Raw genomic sequence first — 23,625 nt, forward strand, 5'->3', positions numbered from 1 at the left:
CACCGCCACCCCCCACTCCCACATTCAATTCCCACTCTGTTGTCCATGTCCATGGGTCATTCATACATGTTCTTTGTCTAGTCCCTTCCCCTTCTTAACACCATTGTCCTCTTTCCCCATCCCCTCTGGTCACTTTCAGTCTGGTCCATGTTTCCACAACTGTGGTTTATTTTGTTCATTAGTTTGTTTTGTTGAATAGAGTCCACTTATAGATGAGATCATATGGTATTTGTCTTAACATCAATTAGCCTATTTCACTTAGCTTAATATTCTCCAGTTCCATCAATGTTGTCACAAAGGTAGGAGTTCCATCTCTCTCTCTCTCTTTCTTTCCTTCTTAAATGCAGATTGATTTTATTTATTTTTTAGATGTCAAAGTTAATTATAAAATATTTAAAAAAATTTTTTTATATTTTATATTAATTTATTTTTTCAAATACATTTGTCTCAGCCTCCCCCCTACCACTTTCCCTTGCCCCCTCCCTCAGCTCGTCCCTTTGGGTTTTGCCCATGAGTCCTTGCTATATGTTCCTTGACTTTCCCCTTCCCTTCCTTTTCCCCGTACCCCTCTTCCCTCTTGTCTCTGTTGATTTCTTTTCCTTTCAGTGTTGCTGGTCTTATTTTCTTTGCATCTTTGTATTGTTGGTTAGGTTCCACTTATAGGTGAGATCATATGGTATTTGTCTTTCGCCCCTTGGCTTATTTCGCTTAGCATAATGCTCTCCAGTTCCATCCATACTGTCACGAAGTGTAGAAGTTCTTTTTTTCTTTCTGCTGCATAGTATTCCATTGTGTATATGTACCATGATTTTTTGATCCAATCATCTACTGATGGGCATTTAGGTTGCTTCTAACACTTGGCTAGTGTAAATTGTGCTGCTATGAACAATGGGGTGCATAGGTTCTTTTGTATTGGCGTTTTGGTGTTCTTAGGGTATAGTCCCAGCAGGGGAATCACTGTATCAAAAGGCAGTTCCATTATCAGCTTTTTGAGGAAATTCCACACTGCTTTCCACAGTGGCTGCACCAGTCTGCATTCCCACCAACAGTGGACTAGGGTTCCCTTGTCTCCACAGCCTCGCCAGCACCTGTTGTTTATTGATCTGTTTATGATGGCCATTCTGACTGGGGTGAGGTGGTACCTCATGGTGGTTTTGATCTGCATTTCTCTGCTGACAGGTGATACCGAGCATCCTCTCAAATGTCTCTGGGCCCTCTGTATCTCTTCCTTGGAAAAGTGCCTGCCAAGGTCCTTTGCCCTTTTTTTTTATTGGGTCACTTCTCTTCTTGGAGTGGAGTCAAGTGAGTTCTTTATATATCGTGGAGATCAAACCCCTATCTGATGTATCATTAGCAAATATATATTCCCATACGGTTGGCGCCCTTTTCATTGTGCTGATGTTTTCTTCAGCCATGCAGAAGCTTCTTATTTTGATGAGGTCCCACTTGTTTATTCTTTCCTTTATGTCCCTTGCTTTAGGAGACATATCAGTGAAAAAATTGCTGCGTGGGATATCTGAGAGTTCCCTGCCAATGTTCTCCTCTAGGACTTTTACAGTGTTGCGACTTATATTTAAGTCTTTTATCCATCTTGAGTTTATATTTGTGTACGGTGTTAGCTGATGATCCAATTCCAATTTTTTGCATGTAGCCATCCAGCTCTCCCAACAGCATTTGTTGAAGAGGCTATTATTGCTCCATTTTATGCTTCTGCCCCTTTGTCAAATATTAGATGCCCATATAGACCTGGGCCTATTTCTGGGCTTTCTATTCTGTTCCACGGGTCTATGGGTCTGTTCTTGTGCCAGTACCAGATTGTTTTGAGTATAGTGGCTTTGTAGTAGAGTTCGATGTCCAGTATTGTGATCTCTCCTACTCTGTTTTTCTTTCTCAAAATTGCTGCGGCTCTTTGGGGCGTTTATGGTTCCATATAAGTTTTTGAAATGTCTATTCTATTTCTGTGAAATATGTCATTGGTATCTTAATAGGGATTGTGTTGAATCTTTAAATTGCTTTGGGTAGTATGGATTTTTGATGATGCTAATTCTTCCAATCCATGAGGACGGTATATACTTCCATTTATTTCTGTCTTCCTTAATTTCTTTTTTCAATGTTGTATAGTTTTCTTCATACAGGTCGTTTATGTCTTTGGTTAAATTTATTCCTAAGTACTTTATTTTTCTTCTTGCTATATCAAATGGTATTTTTTTTTCTTATTTCTTCTTCTTCTGTTGCATTGCTGGTGTACAAAAATGCCTTTGATTTTTGAATGTTTACTTTGTATCCTGCTGTTTTGCCAAATTCACTTATTAGGTTGAGGAGTTTTTGGTAGAGTCTACAGAGTTTTCTATGTACACTATGATGTCATCTTCAAACAATGATAGCTTTACTTCCTCCTTTCCTATTTGGATGCCTTTTATTTCTTTCTCTTGTCTGACTGCTGTGGCTAGGACTTCCAATACGATGTTGAAAAGAAGTGGTGAGAGCAGACTTCTTTGTCGTGTTCCTGATCTTAGTGGGAAAGCTTTCAGTTTTTGCCCGTTGAGTACATTGGCGGTAGGTTTTTCATATATGGCCTTTATTACGTTGAGGAATACCCCATTTATTCCCATTTTTCTGAGTGTTTTGATCATAAATGGGTGCCGTACCTTATCGAATGCTTTTTCTGCATCTATCGAGGTAATCATGTGGTTTTTGTCTTTTCTTTTATTTATGTGATGTATCACATTTACTGATTTGCGTATATTGAACCATCCCTGCATGCCTGGGATGAATCCCACTTGATCGTGGTGGATAATCTTTTTAATGTATTGCTGGATGCAGTTTGCCAATATTTTGTTGAGGATTTTAGCGTCTATGTTCATCAGCGAAATTGGCCTGTAGTTTTCTTTCTTTGTAGCGTCTTTCTCTGGTTTTGGGATCAGGGTGATGCTGGCCTGATAGCAAGAGTCTGGGAGTCTTCCCTGCTCTTGGATTTTTTTGAATAGTCTGAGAAGGACAGGGGTTAGCTCTTCCTTAAATGTTTTGTAAAATTCTCCTGTGAAACCATCTGGCCCTGGGCTTTTGTGTGCCGGGAGTTTCTTGATTACTGCTTCAGATTCCCCAGCTGTTATCGGTCTGTTCAAGCTTTCTGTTCCTTCCTCCTTCGGTGTTGGAAGATTATACTTTTCTAAAAATTTGTCCATTTCATCAAGATTTTCAAATTTCTTGGCATATAATTGTTCATAGTAGTTTCTGACGAGCCTTTCTATTTCTGTGGTATCAGTTGTTATTTCTCCTCTTTCATTTCTGGTATTATTAATTTGGGTCCTCTCCCTTTTTTTTCTTGATGAGTCTGCTTAAAGGCTTGTCAATTTTATTTATCTGTTCAAAGAACCAGCTTCTGGATTGGTTGATCCTCTGAATTGTTCTTTTTGTCTCTATGTCATTCAGTTCTGCTCTAATCTTGACTATTTCCTTCCTTCTCCTTGCTCTGGGATTTATTTGTTGTTGTTTCTCCAGTTCTTGAAGTTGTAGTGTTAGGTCTTTTATTTGAAACGTTTCTATCTTTTTTAGGTAAGCCTGTATTGCTATGAACTTCCCTCTCAGGACTGCCTTTGCTGTGTCCCATAGGTTTGGACTGTTGTCTGTTCATTTTCATTTGTTTCCAGAAATTTTTTGATTTCTTCTCTTATCTCATTATTGACCCATTCATTGTTTAATAGTGTACTGTTCAGTCTCCATGAGTTTGCAAGTTTTTGAAGTTTCTCTTTGAGGTTGATTTTGAGTTTCAAGGCCTTGTGGTCTGAGAAAAAGTTTGGTATTATTTCAGTTTTCCTGAATTTGCTGAGGCTTGCTTTGTGTCCTATCATGTGGTCTATCTTTGAAAAACTGCCATGAGCATTTGAAAAGAATGTGTATTTTTCTTCTTTGGGATGTAAGGTTCTATATATGTCAGTTAAGTCTCTGATTCAGTGTGTCATTCAGCGCCACGATATGTTTATTAATGTCTTGTCTGGAAGGTCTGTCCATTTTTGACAGTGGGGTGTTGAAATCGCCTACTATCAGTGTGTTGCTGTCTGTATCTTTTTTGAAGTCATCCAACAATTTCCTTATGAACTTGGGGGCTCCTATATTGGGAGCATATAAGTTTACAGTGTTGATGTCTTCTTGATAGATTCTTCCTTTAAGTATTATAAAGTGCCCCTCTGGGTCTCTCTTTATGGCCTTTGTTTTGAAATCTACTTTGTCTGATACAAGTATGGCAACCCCGGCCTTTTCCTCATGCCCATTTGCTTGGAATATTATTTTCCATCCCTTTACTTTCAATCTGTGTAGGTGTCTTGCTCTGAGGTGGGTCTCTTGTAGGCAGCATATGTGTGGGTCATGTTTTCTTATCCATTCAGCTACCCTGTGTCTTTTGATTGGGGCATTTAATCCATTCACATTGAGAGATATTACTGCTAGAAACTTACTCATCTTTTCTCTTTGTACCTATGTTCCTCTCTCTCTCATTCTTTTCCTTCATCTGCTTAAACCAGTCCCCTTAGCATATCTTGGAGTGCTGGTTTGGTAGAGATGTATTCTTTTAGCCTTCTTTTGTCTGGGAAACTCTGTATTTCCCCTTCTATTTTAATGGAGAGCCTAGCTGGGTAGAGCAGCCTTGGCTGTAGGCCCTTGCTTTTCATGGCTTGGAATATCTGTTGTCATTCCCTTCTGACTTGTAATGTTTGTGTTGAGAAGTCAGTTCCTAAGCGTATCGGGGTCCCCTTGTATGTTACTTTCTCCTTCTCCCTTGCTGCCTTGAGGATTTTCTCTTTGTCTTTGACATTTGCCATTTTAATGATGATGTGTCTTGGAGGGGACCTCCTTGAGTCCCTCTTCAGTGGGGTCCTCTGTGCCTCCTGGATCCATGAGACCCTTTCTCTCCTCAAATTAGGGATATTTTTCATCATTACCTTTTCGAGGAGGTTTTCTATCCCTTGCTCCTCCTCTTCTCCTTCTGGTATCCCTATTATACGGAAATTATTGTGTTTCAGTTTGTCCTGCATTTCCCTAAATGCCTCTTCATTCTTTTTGAGCCGTTTTTCCATTTTTTGTTCTTTCTGGGAGCTGCTTTCTACCTTATCCTCCATCTCACTAATTCAATCCTCGGCTTCATCCAGCCTGCTTTGGATTCCTTCTACTGTGTTCTTCAATTCAGAAATGGTATTCTTCATATCCTCTTGTGTCTTCTTGATAGTTTCCATGTCCTTTTCCAGGCTGATATAGTTTGCTGTAAGATCCTGAGAGTTTCTCTGCAGTTTCTCATAGTTATCTTTGAGCTGGCTGAGCTCATTGAGCTTCCTTAGAACCATTGTTTTGAATTCAGTATCTGATAGTTCCCTTGTCTCTATTTCATTTATCTCTCTCTGTGGGGAGTCCCCTTTTCCACTCATTTGAGGGGAACTTCTTTTTCTTCCCATTTTTGTGAGAGAGTCTGTTAAGGGTTTTTGTCCTTTTCTTCTGGGCCTGCCTCTGATGATGTCAGTTGTTGACCCTATAGCACCTTGGGTTGTTTTTTTGAGCCTTCCAGGAGTCTACTGTTTGTGTCTGACTTCTGCTTGTAGTAGCTCTGTCACTCCTTTAGTCATGGCTGGGCTCTTTTTTGGGATCTCTCTGCACTCTCACGCAGGCTCCTTGAGTGCGCTCCCGGCACGGCAGGATCCCTCGCTTGCCTGGGCTCGCATGTGCTTTTCCCAGACCAGGGGGCTTATTCATGACCTCGCGTACTCATCTGGCCCCCCTGGCCGGTGAGCTCCCCGGCATTTTAGGGTCTTCTATTGTGTGTTTTCCCCGCTTTTGGCTCTTTGGCTGCGTTGCTTGTCCTCACCAAATGGGGACTACGGAAATGGGAGGAAGTCAGCTCCAGGAATCTCCGGTTAATCCTGCCTCCGGTCTCTCCTCCAGGGACTCTGGGCAGCTCTGTGACCCCTTCGGCTGGGGATCTACTAATTTTTGGGGGGGCCGATCCCAATCGCAGGCGGGGTGGGTCAATTTATGCTGCCTTTGCCGCTCTGTGCACTCCCTCACAGGCCGTATGGGTGCCAGTCTGTGTGAGGCCTTGCCGGCTGGTGCAAGCGTTCGCCAGCCCGCACGCGTCACACACACGCTCGCCCACCCTCGCCGGTCACTCGGCGCCAGTGTGCGCGCCTGCTCTGGGTGTTTTTGGGGTGTCTATGTGTGCTTTTCAGCTTTTGTCTCCTTGGAAGTGTGGCCTCTTCCCACGCAATGGAGACTACGGCAAGGGGAAGGAGTCGGGACTCCCTGGTTCCTCCTCCCGTTCTTTCCCCAACTCCTCCGTTTCTAGTCTCTCCTCAGGGGTCTCTGGGCAGTTCTGGGCAGTCTTGATCCCTTCCGCCAAGGATCCACCACCTGTGCGGCTTGCGTTTCAATCGCAGGCGGTCTGGTTCCTACGCGCCCCTCTTCTGCCTCTAGGGGGCATGCCTTCCAGCCCACAATGGAGAGTACAGAAGGGGGAGGGAGTCAGGGCTCCCTGGTTCCTCCTCCCATTCTTTCCCTGTCTCTGGCAGAGAGCGCCCCTAAGCTTTTTGGGGTTGCGTTTTGTCTGTATTTTCTTGGCTTTAGCTGCTGTTAGTTTAGGGGTCCCTGTTTATGATTCAGACCCCGTTCTTCTTGGGGGGAGCTAACTGGCCGTTTCAATGTCCCTCTGGTGCCAGTACCCGTGGGCACCCAGCCCACCCTCTCGAGCCTCCCACCGCACTTCTCACCTGTTGGGATGTGTGAGAGTCGAATCCACTGTCTGCGGCTCCAAGGCTCCTCTCCCACTATCGTTCCATTGTTTTCCAGGTGATTACTCCACTATTTAGTCACAATTCCAGTTTGGTCTTGGGAGGAGGTCAGCGTGACTCCCATTCACTCCTCCGCCATCTTCTCTCCGCCTCAATTTCATTTAACTCTTTTTCTCCGTTCCTCCATTCCTTTATTTATTTATGTATATTTTTTCTTTATATTTATATATTTATTTTATTGTTTATGCTATTAGAGTTGTCCCATTTTTCTCCTCCTCTTTATTCCCCTCCACCCTGCCCTGCTCCACTCCCCCAACACTCCCCCCACCCTTAATTCATATCCATGGGTTGTACATATCAGTTCTTTGACTTCTTTTTCCTATATTATTCTTAACCACCCCCTGCCTATTTTGTACCTACTACTTACGCTGCTTATTCCCTGTATCTTTCCCCCATTCTTCCCTCTCCCCTACCCCTGTTTTACCGTTCATAGTTTTTGATCTTCTTTTTCTTAGATAAGTCCCTTTAACATTTTATGTAATAAGGTCTTGGTGATGATGAACTCCTTTAACTTTACCTTATCTGGGAACTACTTTATCTGCCCTTCCATTCTAAATAATAGCGTTGCAGGATAGTGTCCTCTTGGATGTAGGTCCTTGCCTTTCATGACTTTGGAAACTTTTTGCCAGCCTCTGCTTTCCTGCAAAGTTTCTTTGGAGAAATCAGGGAAATGAAGATGGTGGAGGAGTGAGTGCAAGTCACACTGACCTCCTCCCAGGACCAAACTGGAATTAAAAATAAATTAGGGAGAAATCACCTGGAACAAACAACTGAACAACAGCGAGAGAGGAGCCTTATAACCTTTAGTCAAAAATCAGTCAACGCTGTATGGGTGCTCAATGGATTGGAGCATCATCCCGAACACCATAGGGTTCTGGGTTTGATTCCTGGTCAGGGTGCATAAAGAAGGCAACTGATCAATATTCCTATATCACATTCTCTCTCTCTTTCTCTCTCTCTTCCCTCTTCTCCCTTTCTCTCACTCTAAAATCAATTAACGTATACTTGGGTGAGGATTTGAAAAACAAACATAAATATATGGATTTATTTCTGGTCTCTCCATTCTATTGCATTTATCTACACTGTAAAAGAAAGAAATTTGAAACCTAAAGAAAAGTTTAGGAATCAAGATCACAGAGGAGTGGAAGTCACACTGACCTTCTCCCAGAACCAATCTGGAACTACAACAAAATTGTGGAGAAATTACCTGGAATGAACAACTTAACAACAGTGAGAGAGGAGCGTTATAACCTCAGACAGACAGAAGAATCAGCTTTAGCACAACCTAACTGGTAAGGAGTGTGGTAGAGACTCGAGAAGGTGGGTGGGGTACACATGGGCGCCAGCACCAGAAGGATATTGAAATGGCCAGTTGGATCCCCCTGAGAAGAGTGGGGTCTAAACCATAAGGAGGGATCTCCAACCTACAGCACCAGAGCCCAATAAGTACACAGATAACAGACAGCTGCGAAAAGCAGCAGGGTTGCTCTCAGAGACAGGCGGCTGGAGACACAAAGAGTCATTTAAAAGGCCAATGCATAAATTTTTATTTGCAGCCACTTACTCTGGGCTTCAGCAAAGGTAGGGGCAGAGTGGGCTGGAAACACCAGAGGAGAGACCAGGGAAGGAGGCTGTGGGGAGAGAACTGAGGGTGTAGCCAGCGGGATCCCGGTGCTGACTCATTCCCCATAAGGTGGCAACCATCTTGCTCAGGAAGACCACTACCCTGAATGGCAACAGTGTAAGAGGACACAACCCTGCCCCCAGGAGGGACTCAGCCCTGTTAAGTATGGAGTGGCAGCCACATATAGTAGATCCCTGGCTAATGGGGGCACAGAGTGGTGTAGAGACTTGCGGAGAGACTGGAAACAGAAGCTTTGGGGAGAGAACAGAGAGAGTGGCTGGCGGAATCCCGGTGCTGACTCCTCCCTCATACAGCAGCAGCCATCTTGCTCAGGCAGACCACTCCTCTGAGTAGCAGCAGTGTAAGAGGACCCAATAGCCCCTCCCCCAGTAAGGACTCTGCCCTACCCTGTGGTGTCTCTAAGCTGGCTGAGCTGAGTACAGAGTGACTAGATTAACAGCTGAAGGAGACAGCCACAGACAGTATATTCCTGAAAGTCTTGAATAGACTGCCTAAGGTGAGACGAGGACAACATCATCAGAGGCAGATCCAAAAGAAAAAAGTGGTCTCCTACCATAGAAGGTTATACCACAAAGTCAGGAAATCAAGACAGATCAATTTAAGCAGCAGAAGCAAAAAAGAAGAGTCTCACAAATAATGGGAAGACAAAGAAACATCATTCAGTCAAAGGGAAAGGAGGAATCCCCACAAAGAGAACTAAATGAAATAGAGGCAAGTAAACTTGCCTCGGATATTGAGTTCAAAACAATGGTTCTAAGGAAACTCAGCGAGCTCAGAGAGAATTACCAGAAACTACAGGGAAACTATGAGGAACTTTCTTCAAACTATGTCAGCATAAAAAAAGCACATAGAAACTATCAATAAGAGATAAGAGGAAATGAAAAATACAATTTCTGAATTGAAGGACACAGTAGAAGGAATTAAAAGCAGGCTAGATGAAGCAGAGGATCAAAGCACTGAGCTGGAGGATAAGGTAGAAAAAAGTTCCCAGAAAGAGCAAGAAAATGAGAAATTACTCAAAAAGAATGAAGAGGCATTGAGGGAAATGCAGGACAACCTGAAATGTAATAATATCTGTATAATAGGGATACCAGAAGGAGAAAAGGAGCAAGGGATAGAAAAACTGTTTGAAAAAGTAACAATGGAAAACTTCCCTAGTTTGAGGAGAGAGATAGTCACACAAATCCAGGAAGCACAGAGGGTCCCATTCAAGAGGAACCCAGTGAGGCCCACTGCAAGACACATCATAGTTAAAATGGCAAATATCAAAGACAAACAGAGAATCCTAAAGGCAGTAAGGGAGAAAGAGGTAGTAACATATAAGGGAGCCTCAATACAGCTAGCAGCTGACTTCTCAACAGAAACACTGCAAGCAAGAAGAGAATGGCAAGAAATATTCCAAGTCATAAAAAGCAAAGGCCTGCAACCAAGACTGCTCTACCCAGCAAGGCTCTCAATTAAAATGGAAGGCAAAATTAGGAGGTTCCCTGACAAAAGAAGGCTAAAAGAATACATCTCCACCAAACCAGCATTGCAAAAATATGCTAAAGCGACTGCTTTAAGATGAAGAAAAAGAGTCTATGAATACCCAGTCCCTTTCACAGTCACCAATACTTGATACTAACAATAGTTTTAATACTTACTAATCTGATTGTGGCAATTATGTGTTATTTTGTTTTTATTATTTGTTGAAACTAAATCTGTTTTTGAAAATCTCTTGCCTATTTCTATTATTTTTTAAAAAGTTTTAAATGACATTTAAATGTTATTCTTTATCCACTTTTTGACTAAATGTTTATAGAATTTTGCTCTGAAAAAATTAGTAACCCTTTTTTAGATGTGTTGCAAATACTTTCCTATTCTATTACTTGTCATTTAAGTTTTTTTATATGTAGATTACTATATAGTCTTAAATGTTTAATAGTCATATTGTTAATATTTTACCTTACTGGGTTTGAATATGTTACTTCAGGGTAAAAAATATTCTTTTGTAATTTCTCTTAAAACTCCTTAAATTTTACATATTGATTTTTAACTCACCTGATTTTTTCATAGAATGTGTGTAATAGGACTCTCTCATTTGCTTTATTTAAAATAATAGTGGTTTATGCACCTTATTTGTTGAATAAGCCTTATTTTCCCCACTGACTTGAAATATCAATTTAATCATATATTACATTGTTAGACTGATATATATGTTTCTAGAATGCTCATTTTATTTCATTGACCTACTTGATTATTTCTGTGCTGGTGTCCCATTGTTTTAATTGCTGAGACTTTGTAATGGATTTAAATTTGTAATATTTTATAATGGATCTTGACATTTAAAAAAATAAAATCAATCTGCAAAAAATAAAAAGAAAGAAGGAACTCCTACCTTTTGCAACAACATGAGTTGAACTAGAAAATATTATGCTAAGTGAAATAGGCCAGTCAGTGAAAGACAAATACTGTATGAGCTCACCTATAAGTGGATACTATTCAACAAAACAAACTAAGGAACAAAACAAACCACAGACAAGGAAACATGGAGCAGACTGAAAGTGACCAGAGGGTATGGGAAAGGAGTACAGTGGTGGAAAGGAGCAGGACTAAAAAACGAACATGTATGAATGACCCATGGACATGGACAACAGAGTGGGAATGGATTGTGGGAGAGGGGGGCAAGGTGGGATGTGTGGAGGAGGGCAAAAAGGGAAAAATCGAGACAACTGTAATAGAATAAACATGATTTAAAAATAAAATTAAAAAAAAGAAATCAGCTGCTAGTCTTATGAGAACTCCTTTGTAGGTAACTGTCTCCTTTTCTCTTGCTGCTTTTAAGATTCTCTCCTTATCTTTAATCTTGGTTAATGTAATTATGATGTGCATTGGTGTGTGGTTCCTTGGATCCAACTTCTTTGGGACTCTCTGAGCTTCCTGGACTTCCTGGAAGTCTATATCCTTGGCCAGATTAGGGAAGTTTTCCTTTGTTATTTTTTCATATAAGTTTTCAATTTCTTGCTCTTCCTCTTCTCCTTCTGGCACCCCTATGATTTGGACCTTGGGACATTTAAAATTGTCCCAGAGGTTCCTCAGCCTCTCCTCATTTTTTTGAATTCTTCTTTGTTCATTCTGTTCTGGTTTAAAGTTTATTTGTTCCTTCTGCTCCCAGTCGTTGATTTGAGTCCTGGTTTCCTTCCCTTTATTGTTGGTTCCCTGTATATTTTATTTTATTTCACTTTGCATAGCCTTTGCTTTTTCCTCTATTTTGCAACCATACTTAACCAATTCAGTGAGCATCTAGATTACCGGTGTTTTGAACTGTGCATCTGATAGTTTGGCTGTCTTTTCATCACTTAGTTCTATTTTTGAAGCTTTGATCTGTTCTTTCATTTGGGCGATATTTCTTTGTCTCAGCACACCTGTTATGTTGGAAGGGGTAGAGCCTTTGGTATTTGCCAGAGCAGGGCAACCCAGATCACTGAGTTGTGATGCTGTGTGTTGGGGAGGGGTACGAGAGGGAACAGTGACGCTTGCTTGGCTTTCAGCTGGCTTTCAGTCACTTCCCCTGCTACCCACAAGCAAATTGGGCCCTTCTAGTGCTGATTCTCAGGTGGGTGGGTTTGTGTGCAATCTAGGACCCCATGGATCTCTCCTCGGACTCTCCTATGAGGCTGGGAGTTTCTTCTGCCACTGGAACTCCCACAGGTTTTTACCTCCAGAGATTTTGAGTCTTTCTCTTCCCGCACTGGAACCCTGGATTGCGTGGTCTGCCTCGCTCCCCTGCTGTTCCTCTACTTTTATCTGTACACAGATGTGGGACTGCCTGGTCTGCCAGCTACCGTCTTGCCTACCTGGTCCTCCAGCCACCGCCTTGCCCCGCATCCTCTTCGCCCCGGCTGCCCATCTCTGTCCCTCCTACCAGTCTGGATGAATGTTTCTTCTTCTTCTTTTTTTTTTTTAAAAAAGTTTACAAGTTAAGCAGTTTTTTGAGTTACAGATTTTTAGTAAGGTACCGTGTGCCAATAAATCTAGGGAGGTAATTTTACTCTTCTTTGTCATTTGGAATAAACTCAGAATAATCAGTTGGAGTGAAATTATTACAGAGTAAATTGAATCTCTGAGTTCCACAGCTTGGAGTTTTCAGCCTCCAGCTCCAAGTCATTTCCAATGGTGACTTGTCCAATTGGATATTGAGTAATAAAAGACTAGAATGGAGCTGGAGAAAAGGTAGTAGAGGGCTCCGCTGGAACAGGAGTGTTTTTCAACAGCACCATCAGCAGTGGGCAACGGCATCCAAATCCTCTCATGTTAGAGAGGGATAAAAGTGGCCGTCTGTGCCAGGAATCTTTACCCATGTGGGGCCTTGAAGGTAGATGCCTTTGTCCATCCATACTTGCCCAGGCTGGACACCCATATACAGCCGTACCTTTTTTGTGGGCTTATTAGTTGCATTATTTTGACTGGATTGTACTTTCCTGGGGAATGTGGAAGCATACAGATTTGCTGTAGCAGTTTCATCCTCATGGGTCCAGTGAGCATCCTTCCCGGTACTCTGCATAATTAGACTGTTACCTGGGACAATTTTATCTGCTTTATTACTGCAATTGATCATGCCATTAGGGCCTGTCCTGGAGTAATTTCTATCCTCATTAATATATTCTACTGCCTCGTCATCTGCCAACGTATTAGGCTGATTGTTTTTGTTGGGGGAAAATCCCTGCATTCTTTGCCAAGGCCCTGGTTCATAATTAGTATCTTTTTGTCCATACCAAATTTTAGTCAGTTTGGTTGCTTCAATACTGCCATCAAATGTAGTTGTGTGAAAAAAGTAAGGATATTGATCAGCTAAAGGATTAGACTGATGGTGATTTTCTGATTGTGGCTGAAGTAAGAGTGGCATGGCAAGGTCTCAAAGTGATATTCAAAGCTGTAATTGTTGCCTGTGTGTAGCATTTGGCTTGGAAAGTATTCTAAGCAATAAAAAGCTGATCTAGGAGTAGCTATGGTGTTTCCCCCATTATGGTAATGTAATGCACAGTATCCATATTGAGGCAGCATAAATGTATCACCTGAGAAAGGAGGCATACAGCCATTAGTCACATTGCCAATGATGTAGGGCAGTTGATATGAGTCATCAGAAAAAAAATTGAATTGTTGAGGTTAGGTTGTTTGCAGTTGTCTTCATGCTTGCAGCCTCTGTGACCTTAATTTGGAAGTTAACTTGGAAGATTTTGACACAGCAGCTTTTTGGATGGAGGGCAGAGTAGTTATTGATGAGTCGTTGCCAGTCCCTTGCACTCCAACAGCACTAGAATCTGTTGAAGACAATGTATGCTCATGGGATGCTATCTGAGGTAGGTGGGCATTTCATTAGTCTCTCCTTTGATTTATTTATAAAGATTGCAGTCATAGGAAAAGAGGACCCATGTGTAGGTAGAACAGAGGGTAACCATGTTGCCCTTCCATTGTGAATCACAATGCTGATTTCCAGAGGACTCACCCACTCCTCTGTCTCCTCCACTTGCGATGACAAAAACTCCAGCTTCCCTTGTAGCCATTTTTTGAGTAGGGTTGACTTGTGCTTCAGGTGTGCCAGTGCCAAGGGGTATCTGTTATGTAGGTCTCTGTCTTCACCAGCTTCATCAGCAACTTTAGGGCATTTTGGACTTGGGGGCCCGGTGTCTGCAAGTCCTATAGGGTTCATTGGCCACTTATTGGCCTGGAAAACACCATGAGCTAATTTGCCCCCAAAGGATGTCTCATCCTTTAGAATGTCTAGAAACTCTTGGTCTGCTTGATTGAAAGTTAGGTAAGGGTTTTTACCTTCTTTCAAGAGTTTGTCATATGTGATGTCATGCGCTCTGGCTGCCTTATCTGCTTTATTGCAGATTGCTCTTATGAAGGCCGTTAAAAGGACTCAGGTAGTTATAGGCAGGGAGGACAAGGCCCTTTGCAGAATCTTTAACTTCTCCTGAATGAGGCACTGAAGGAGTTTGCTTGCTGATGGTTGGCTTTAGGGACTGGGGCTCCAGGTTTAAGATTATGACAAATGGCTGCTGATTTTTCATTCCAATCTTCAAAGGCACCCTGGTCTCTGGCAAAGGCAGGGGCAGAGTAGGCTACAGATGCCAGAAGAGAGACAGGGGAAGGAGGCTTTGCGGGAAGAGAGTAGTCGGTGAGATCCTGGTGCTGACTCATTCCCCATGCGGCAGCAGCCACCTTGTTCAGGCAGACCACACCTGAATGTTTCTTCTTTAACTCCTTGGTTGTTGGACTTCCATACAGTTCTATTTTTCTGGCAATTCTGGTTATTTTTTGTTTTTAAATTTGTTGTTCTCCTTTTGGTTGTGTGAGGAGGCAAAGTGTATCTACTTATGCCTCCATCTTCCCAGAAGTTCACTTAAACTCTCTTAAAAGAATTGTAATCATTCAAATATCAGCTGAAATCTGTGCAAGAGACTAACAACTTCTGACTTCCACTCTCTCTGATGGTGAAGTTTTTTGGTTCCTCCCACCAATTCTTAAAGCTTTTGACTTAAGTTTGATACCTTTATCCCATGAAAACTTTCAGTCTCTCAGCCTCGCTGATACTTCTTTTGGAACCTGCCCAAATTTCCTGATTTTTATTTCTGCCTAAATCTGAAGTTGGACCTTAAATTGAATTTTTCATTTTAGTTATTGTACCTTTAAGTGACAGATTTTATGTTTGTTTCCTTTTTTATAATATCTGTCAATTTTCACATTTTTTTCCTTCATTGCTTTTCCTGATTTCCTTTGCATGACTTGTGGTGTTCTATTAAAAATTCAGCATGGCCACCTCTTACAGTTATTGCAAACTGGCTCTTTGCCAGGGCTGTCCTTCACTAAGTAGCCTTGAAGATGATGGCTTTGAATTCTCAGGTCTTTTCTGAGAATTCTTGCCTGGGTCTGAGTTTGGCTTTTTTGATTCTTTTGCATATGTGGCTGCTTTTAAATGTCATAATTTACCAAAGAGTCAACTTCTCCTCTGAGCTTCATATGGTCTATGTATCTTTTTACATGTAATTTCTTGCCCAGATATCTACAGCTCTAGTCTTCCTGAAGCCTTCTCAAGCAGTTCCCAGTGTTTCTTTGTCTGAACTCCAAGTTAGGTAAAACAGAATAGTTCTTCAGGCAGCCCCCAAATAAATTAGAAAATTGCAAATAAAATCTGTTTTGCTTCCTTTGGTGTGAGCAAAAGGAATTGGCAATTGTGCTGTCTTCAGAGCAAGAGTGTACCATTCCAAGGAGGGGGCTAGACAAGGACAAGTAAAAACACCATAACATTTTCTATTATTTTGAGTGTGACTTTTTTTTTAATGGTTTGAATAAATCTTTTTTTAAAAATTTATTTACTTTTAAAATACATTTGTCTCTGCCTCCCGCCCACCTCTTTCTCTTGCCCCCTCCCACCTTCCCTCCCTCAGCTCTTCCCCTTTGGTTTTGTCTATGAGTCCTTGCTATATGTCCCTTGACTTTCCCCTTCCCTTCCCTTTCCCTGCCCCCCCCTTCCCTCTTGTCTCTGTTGATTTCTTTTCCTTTCAGTGTTGCTGGTCATATTTTCCTTGCATCTTTGCATTGTTGGTTAGGTTTCGCTTATAGGTGAGATCATATGCTATTTGTCTTTGGCCCCCTGGCTTATTTCGCTTAGCATGATGCTCTCCAGTTCCATCCATGCTGTTGCAAAGTTTAGTACTTGTTTTTTTCTTTCTGCTGCGTAGTATTCCATTGTGTATATGTACCATAATTTTTTGATCCAGTCATCTACTAATGGGCATTTAGGTTGCTTCCAACACTTGGCTATTGTAAATTGTGCTGCTATGAACATTGGGGTGCATAGGTTCTTTTGTATTGGCGTTTTGGTGTTCTCAGGGTATAGTTCCAGCAGGAGAATCGCTGGATCAAAAGGCAGTTCCATTTTCAGCTTTCTGAGGAAATTCCACACTGCTTTCCATAGTGGCTGAGTGTGACTTTTTATTGATTGGGCATTTGCTTTATTTCTGTGTACCTTTGTCTATGTTCCATAGTTCCTGTAAGATTATTTTACTCACTTTTGCATATTTTTTGACATCTCTGTTGGGCAACAGGGTTTAAGGTTCCCTAGCCTGCCATTTTGCTGACATCACTACATAGGCATGAGTTTTTAGGAACCATAGTAGAAGTTGTCCAATGACCATTTTTCCCCCTAAACAATCACTTTCGAAGATTATATATACAATTACTGAAAGGTTTTTTTAATGCCTCTTTACCTCCAGAATCTATATTATGTTATTATTACTCTTTAGTATGGCAAACTGTCCTTTTCTGAGGCCAGATTTGGTTTTGAGAAACTAATCAAAAGACATTTCTTTGATGAATTAAATAAGTAAGTTAAACACTACAATTTGGGCTACAAATTTTTTAATTGCCATAATAAGGTAATTCCACCGTAGACCTACAAAATATTTTGAGTTTTGAGGTACAAATAATGAAGGAATAATTATATAGCGTTCCTAATCACTTTGAAGATTATAGTTAATTGATACCTAAGTTCTGATATGGTGAAGTCTATTTAAAATATCATTTATATTCATATAATATGTATCTATTGATGGAAATATTAAACTATGCAGGTAGATCCTCTTGAGAAATGATTATAGGCATGTCCTTGTACTGGTAGAAGAGACTACAAGGTAACAAGGATTTCTATTTTAGGGGGAATCATCTAGGGTCTATCTTAACCTTGTAAATCTGTGACAGATATATTTGCAAAATAACTATAACCTTCTACAAAATTTACTTTATCTCTAGTTATCCATTCATAGCTTTCAAGTGTAATACATTTCAGTTCAGTTATTCAATTAATCTCATTTAACCATGTTAAGTTCATAAACTAGGGAAATTACCCTTTTGAATACTGTTCAGTTACTATAACTCACTTTCATAAAAATGTTTACAAAATTGTGCTAATAACTTTGGGGTCTTACTTGAAGGAAAAAGAACTTGTGTGAAGAAGTAGTAAGAAAGACAGATGATTATTTATCAAATATAATAATGGCTAAAAACTGCATTGAAGAGAAAAAAAATGATTTGGATGCAGCTATGAAGATAGCAAAAGAGTTAAAGTCAGCACCTTCTCTAAGGAGTTACTGTGACCTGAATCAGGTAATTTTAATAGTTTGTGATGTGATTTCTTTTTTCTCTTTTTAAAAATTTTACTTTTTCAATTGCAGTTTACATTCAGTATTATTTTGTATTAGCTTCACATGTACAGCAGAGTGGTTAGACAATAATATACTTTACGAAGTGGTCCCCTGATATTTCAAGTACCCACTTGGCATCAAACATATTATTACAATATTATTGACTGTATTCCCTATGCTGTACTTTAACATCTCATGACTATTTTGTAATTACAAATTTGGACTTAATCTCATCACCTTTTTCACCTAGTCTTCTAAAACCCCTCTCCTCTGACTACCATTGGACTGTTCTTTGTATCTATGAGTCTCTTTCTATTTTGTTTATTCATTTATTTTGTTCTTAGATTTCACATGTAAGTGAAATCATGGTATGCGTCCTTCTCTTTCAGACGTTTCACTTAGTATAATCCCCTCTAGGTCTATCTATGCTGCCACAAATGGTAAGATTTCATTAATTTTTATGGCTGAGTAATATTACATTATATATGTAACACAGCTTTTTTTTTTTTATCTCCCTTTGATGGGCACTTAGGTTGCTTCCATATATTGCCTATTGAACTTAACACTACAATGAATATAAGGGTGCATATATTTTTTTCAAATTAATGCTTTGGGTTTCTTCATATATATACCCAGTAGTGGAGTCACTTGGTCATAAGGTAAGTTCCATTTTTAATTTTTTGAGGACCCTTCATACTGTTTTATATAGTGACTGCAACAATCTTCATTCCCACCGGTAGTGCACAAGTCTTCCCTTTTCTCCACATCCTCACCAACATTTGTTGGTTGTTGATTTATTGATGCAGCCATTCTGACAGGTGTGAGATATCTTATTATGGTTTTAATTTGCATTTCTCTGATGATTAGTGATGTTGAACAACTTTTCATATGTCTGTTGGCCAACTGTATGCCCTCTTTGGAGAAGTGTCTATTCAGGTCCTCTGCCTGTTTTTTAATTAGATTGTTTGCCTGCTTGTTTGTTTTAGTGTTGGGTTGTGTGAGTTCTTTATAACTTTTGGATGTTAACCCCTTATCAGATGTATCAGTGATGTTCCTATTCAGTGAGTTGTCTTTCTGTTTTGTTGATGATATCCTTTGCTGTACAAAAACTTAAGTTTGATGTAGTCCCATTTGTTTATTTTTTCTTTCCTTTGTCCAAGGGGATATATCAGAAAAATATTGCTGAGAGAAATGACAGAGATTTTACTGCCTGTGTTTTCTTCGAGGAGTTATGTGGTTTGTTTGAAGATTTTATTTATTTATTTTTAGAGAGGAGAAGTGAAGGAGAAAGAAAAGGAGAGAAAGAAACATCAATGTGTGGTTGCCTCGCACATACCCTCTACTGAGGGCCCTGGCCCACAACCCAGGCATGTGCCCTGACTGGGAATCAAACCAGTGACCCTTTGATTCGCAGGCCAGTGCTCAATCCACTGAGCCACACCAGCTAGGGCAGGAGTTACATGGTTTTAAGTCTTTCATATAAGTCTTTAATCCATTTTGAGTTTATTCTCATATATGGTGTAAGAAGGTGGCCTTGTTTCATTTTTTTCACATATCCAATTTTCTCAACACCATTTATTGAATAGATTGTCTTTACCTTATTGTATGTTATTGCCTCCTTTTTTAAATACAAATTGACCACATAGTCCTTTGTTCTGGCTTCTCTGTTTTGTTCCCTTGATCTGTATGTCATTTGCAGTCATTTGTGGGGAAGTTCTTTGTCTTCCCATTTTTTTGAGAGTCTGTTAAGTATTATACTTATTTTTTTTTATTTATTTTTGCTTCTGCTTCAAATGGGCTGTCTAGATTTCCTGACTTTGTGGATTAAACTTCTATGGCAGTAGGTGGGTTTATTTATTTGTTTGTTTGTTTGTTTATTTATTTATTTATTTATTTTACCCTTTACTTTTCTTTCTGGGCCTGAGTCTGATGATGTCAGTTGTTGACCCTATATGACCTTGGGTTTTTTGTTTGAGCCTTCCAGGAGTCTACTGTCTGTGTCTGACTCCTGCTTGGGGAAACTCTGGGACCCCTTCGGTCAGGGCTGGACTATTTTTTAGGATCACTCTGCACTCTCACGCCGACTCCTTGAGCGCGCTCCCCAGTGGGGCAGGATCCCCCGCCCGCCTGGGTTGACGCGTGATTGCCCCAGACCACGGGGCTTATTCCCGACCTCTTGTACTCGTCTGGCCCGCCTGGCCGGTGGGCATCCTGGAACTGGTCAGTTTAGGGTCTTCCATTGTGTGTTTTCCCCACTTTTAGCTGTTGGGGTGTGTTGCTTGCCCTCACCAAATGGGGACTACGGAAATGGGAGGAAGTCAGCTCCAGGACTCTCTAGTTAATCCTGTCTCTAATCTCTCCTCCAGGGACTCTGGGCAGCCTTGTGACCCCTTTAGCCTGGCATCTACTAATTCTGTGAGCCGTTCCGCAATCGCGGGCTGCGGGCCTCAATTTACGCCTGCCCTTGCCGCTCTGCACACTGCCTCGCAGGCCATATTGGTGTCAATCTGTGGGAGGCCTTACCATCCCGTGTGAGCCCTCACCAGCCTGCGTGGGTCCACACACACGCTCACCAACCCTAGCCAGCCACTCGGCGCAAGTGTGCGCACCTGCACTGGGTGGTTTTGGGGTGTCTATGTGTGCTTTTCAGCTTTTGGCTCTTTGGGGGTTTGGCCTCTTCCTGCACAATGGAGACTAGGGAAAGGAGAAGGAGTCGGGACTCCCCAGTTCCTCCTCCTGTTCTTTCCCCAACGCCTCCATCTCCAGTCTCTCCTCAAGGCTCTCCCAGCCAGTCTGCACTTAGCCCTCCAGATCACACGCGCACAAGCTGTGTGCAGAGCGCACTAAAGGCAGGTTAATTGATTCCCTTATGCCCGAGCCAGATGGTAGCTGCAGAGTGGGAAGTACGTTATCACCGGGGCTCCATCAGCCGCTGTCTCAGTTCTCTTCACAAAGTTTTCCTCACCAATCTTTTCCCAGGCACCAGCCCACCCTGCTGCCGCCTCTACTCAGAGATCAAGGAGGGTGGCTGCCACTGCAATTTTTGCATTGGCCCTTTAAATGTCTCTTTGCATCCCCAGCCGCCTGTCTCTGGCAGAGAGCACCCCTAAGCTTTTCGGGGTTGCGTTTTGTCTGTATTTTCTTGACTTTAGCTGCTGTCGTTTAGGGGTCCCTGTTTATGATTCAGACCCCGTTCTTCTCGGGGGAAGCTAACTGGCCGTTTCAATGTCCCTCTGGTGCTAGTGCCCGTGGGCACCCAGCCCCACCCTCTCGAGCCTCCACCGCACTTCTCACCCGTTGGGATGTGTGAGAGTTGAAGCCACTGTCTGTCCGCAGCTCCAAGGCTCCTCTCCCACTGTTGTTCCATTGTTTTCCAGGTGATTACTCCACTATTTCGTTGCAATTCCAGTTTGGTCTTGGGAGGAGGAGGTCAGCGTGACTCCCATTCACTCCTCTGCCATTTTCTAAATCCGACACCTCTCTTTTGATTCTAGATTATCCGGACTTTGAAGTTAACATTTGAGAGTGAATTGTCACAAGTTAGTGCTCTAAAACTAAGGAACTCTCTCAGGTACGTTATAATTTAGGAAAACATAACAAGTATAAAAATGGATTAGAGCTTAGATTTATTAAAAGAGCAAGTAATTTAAATTGAGAATTTGGATCACAAATGTTTCCCAAGTTAGCAATCAAATTTAATAAGTGTAACATATGGTAAGTATGAAAGTTATTTAAATATTCTTTCAGAGTTTAAAAAAAATTTTATTGTACTCTTTTCATTACCATTTAGCTCCCTAATACCCTCCCCCACAATCATCACGTTGTCTATGCCCATGAGTCCTTTTCCCACTTTGTTCTATTCTTCCACCTCCTAACCACTCCCCAGGAGCTGTCATCCTGCTCTTTATCTATGAGTCTGTCTCTATTTTGCTTGTTAGTTCAGTGAAATCATGTGGTATTTGTCTTTCTCTGACTGACTTAATTTCACTTAGCATAAATGTCAGCAACTGATATTTATTTAGAGAAAGTAATAAACTTGTATTAGAACATTTACTTATATGCTAGTGTTTATTGCAGGTTGACTATGAGTTGCAGTGAGATCATCTCTATGTTCTACAATATGATAAGGATTGACTTTGAGGACTCAACAACGTAAGTATTTATAAGAATGACAACATACTGTTAGTGACAGGGCCTAAGAGACAGGAAAATTGATGCTAAGTGTAGTGTATATGATTCAGAAGTTGAAAAATAATAATAAAGGGCAAAACTGTTTCAATCAGTTACATTCTATGTAAAATATATAAGAATAAAAAGACCTAGAAGAGATATTCAATGATACATCCTTCAAAGTTATTTCTAGAGATTCATTCACTCATCCAGCATTGAAAACTGGTTTTGTGCTAGGCATTAACACCCTAGATTGTGAGATATATGTCTGAGAAGTTACAATATAAGTAAAGGATGACACATGTGAACAATAAGGTGCAAAATTGTTACGATGGTAATACATGCAGAATTTAGTGGAAATGCAAAGGAAGGGAATGGTCAGGTCTTCTGGGAGTAACAAGAAACCTGGAAAAGGGAGATTTTATTTTCCCTCATCCATGAAAAATGAGTAGCAATTGGAAAAGAGAACAGAAGAGATATAGGCATCTTAGCAGAAAGACATGTGTGCAGTGAAATAACATACTACATTCAGGGAAGAACTGCATTTGGTAGAGGGTACATAGAAGTTAAATTCTAAAACTTCGTATGTTCTACAGAGGTGTTTGAACTACATTTTCTAGACTCATGCTGACAATACGACAGCCACTAATCAGATGTGACCATTTAAATTTAAGCATAAATGAGTTAAACTTAAGCTGAGAAATTCAGTTCCTCAGTTACGCCAGCCACATTTCAAGTCTCAGTAGCCACTTGTGGTTAGTGGCTTCTCTACTCGACAGGGCAGCACATTTTCACGATCACAGAAAGTTATGTTGGACAGCACAGCTGTAGACAAACCACTAAAAGATTCTCAGCATGAAAAGTAAACTAATTAGTTTGCATTTTTAAAAGTTAACTGTGGTCACTTACAGGATTATTTGGAAGAGTAGAAAACTGGGGCTGAAGACTATTTTGGAAACCAAATGTAGGTAATAACACTGAAGAGTGATATGGCAAATGTAGTGCATTACTTGCGACCACAGGGAAGACCTTCCCAGAGGACTTTGGCTCTAGTCATCTTCCCCCAGTGTGAAGCCCTGCCCCATAACTGTCTCTGTGACTTTACTTTTGTGCTTCCATGGACCATCATCATTTTTTAATCAGTACATTCTTTTAGATATTTTCATAACTTGAATATAGCTACTATCAATTATTTTTAATATTAAAAACTACCCTGTTGCCCTGGCTGGTGTGGTTCAGTGGACTGAGTGTCAGCCTGCGAACTGAAAGGTCACCAGTTCAATTCCCAGTCTGGGTTGGGGGCCAGGCCCCCACTTGGGGGCATGTGAGGGGCAACTGATTGATGTTTCTCACACCCATCAATGTTTCTCTCTCTCTCTCTCTCATTCTCCTTCCCTTCCCCTCTCTCTAAAATAAGTAAAACATTAAAAAAAAATAAAGCTATCCTGTCTCTTTAAGAGTTTGTGTTAATTCTGTCTTGATTTTAAATTTAACTCTGTAGTCTTTAAAATCTTTTCCTAGTTTTTAGGGAAAGTTTCACTATAAAACCTGCATCTATTGTTTACAGGTGGTAATTAAACACTGGGTTTGCCCAGTGAAAGCAGGTACTGAAGGAGGTGAAGGACACCCTGTAAAAAGATGAAATTTTAGGACAGGGAAAGGGTAACCTGCAAAAAAACAAAACAAAACCGAGAAGGAGCAAGGAGAGGCTGAAAGACAAACAGGAGAGTGTGTTCTTGAAGTCATAGGAGAGGGATTTATGAGGCTGGTGTTGGTTGACTCTTCTACGTATTAT

At 41.1% G+C, this 23,625-nt stretch overlaps 1 protein-coding gene across 1 annotated transcript in view; it reads left to right on the plus strand.

Annotated features, from left to right (window-relative positions):
- Window positions 1-23,625, plus strand: part of RNF17 (ring finger protein 17) — a 197,419-nt gene that overhangs the window by 41,762 nt on the left and 132,032 nt on the right. Inside the window, exons 8-10 of the mRNA XM_054577471.1 lie at window positions 17,451-17,622; window positions 21,155-21,231; window positions 21,738-21,812. Coding sequence (XP_054433446.1) covers window positions 17,451-17,622; window positions 21,155-21,231; window positions 21,738-21,812 — 324 coding nt within the window. The remainder of the gene's footprint in view (window positions 1-17,450; window positions 17,623-21,154; window positions 21,232-21,737; window positions 21,813-23,625) is intronic.

This window comes from Pteronotus mesoamericanus, unplaced genomic scaffold (assembly GCF_021234165.1).
Source record: "Pteronotus mesoamericanus isolate MK-2021 breed Mesoamerican mustached bat unplaced genomic scaffold, CSHL_Meso_final contig_433, whole genome shotgun sequence".
Lineage (NCBI taxonomy): Eukaryota > Metazoa > Chordata > Mammalia > Chiroptera > Mormoopidae > Pteronotus > Pteronotus mesoamericanus.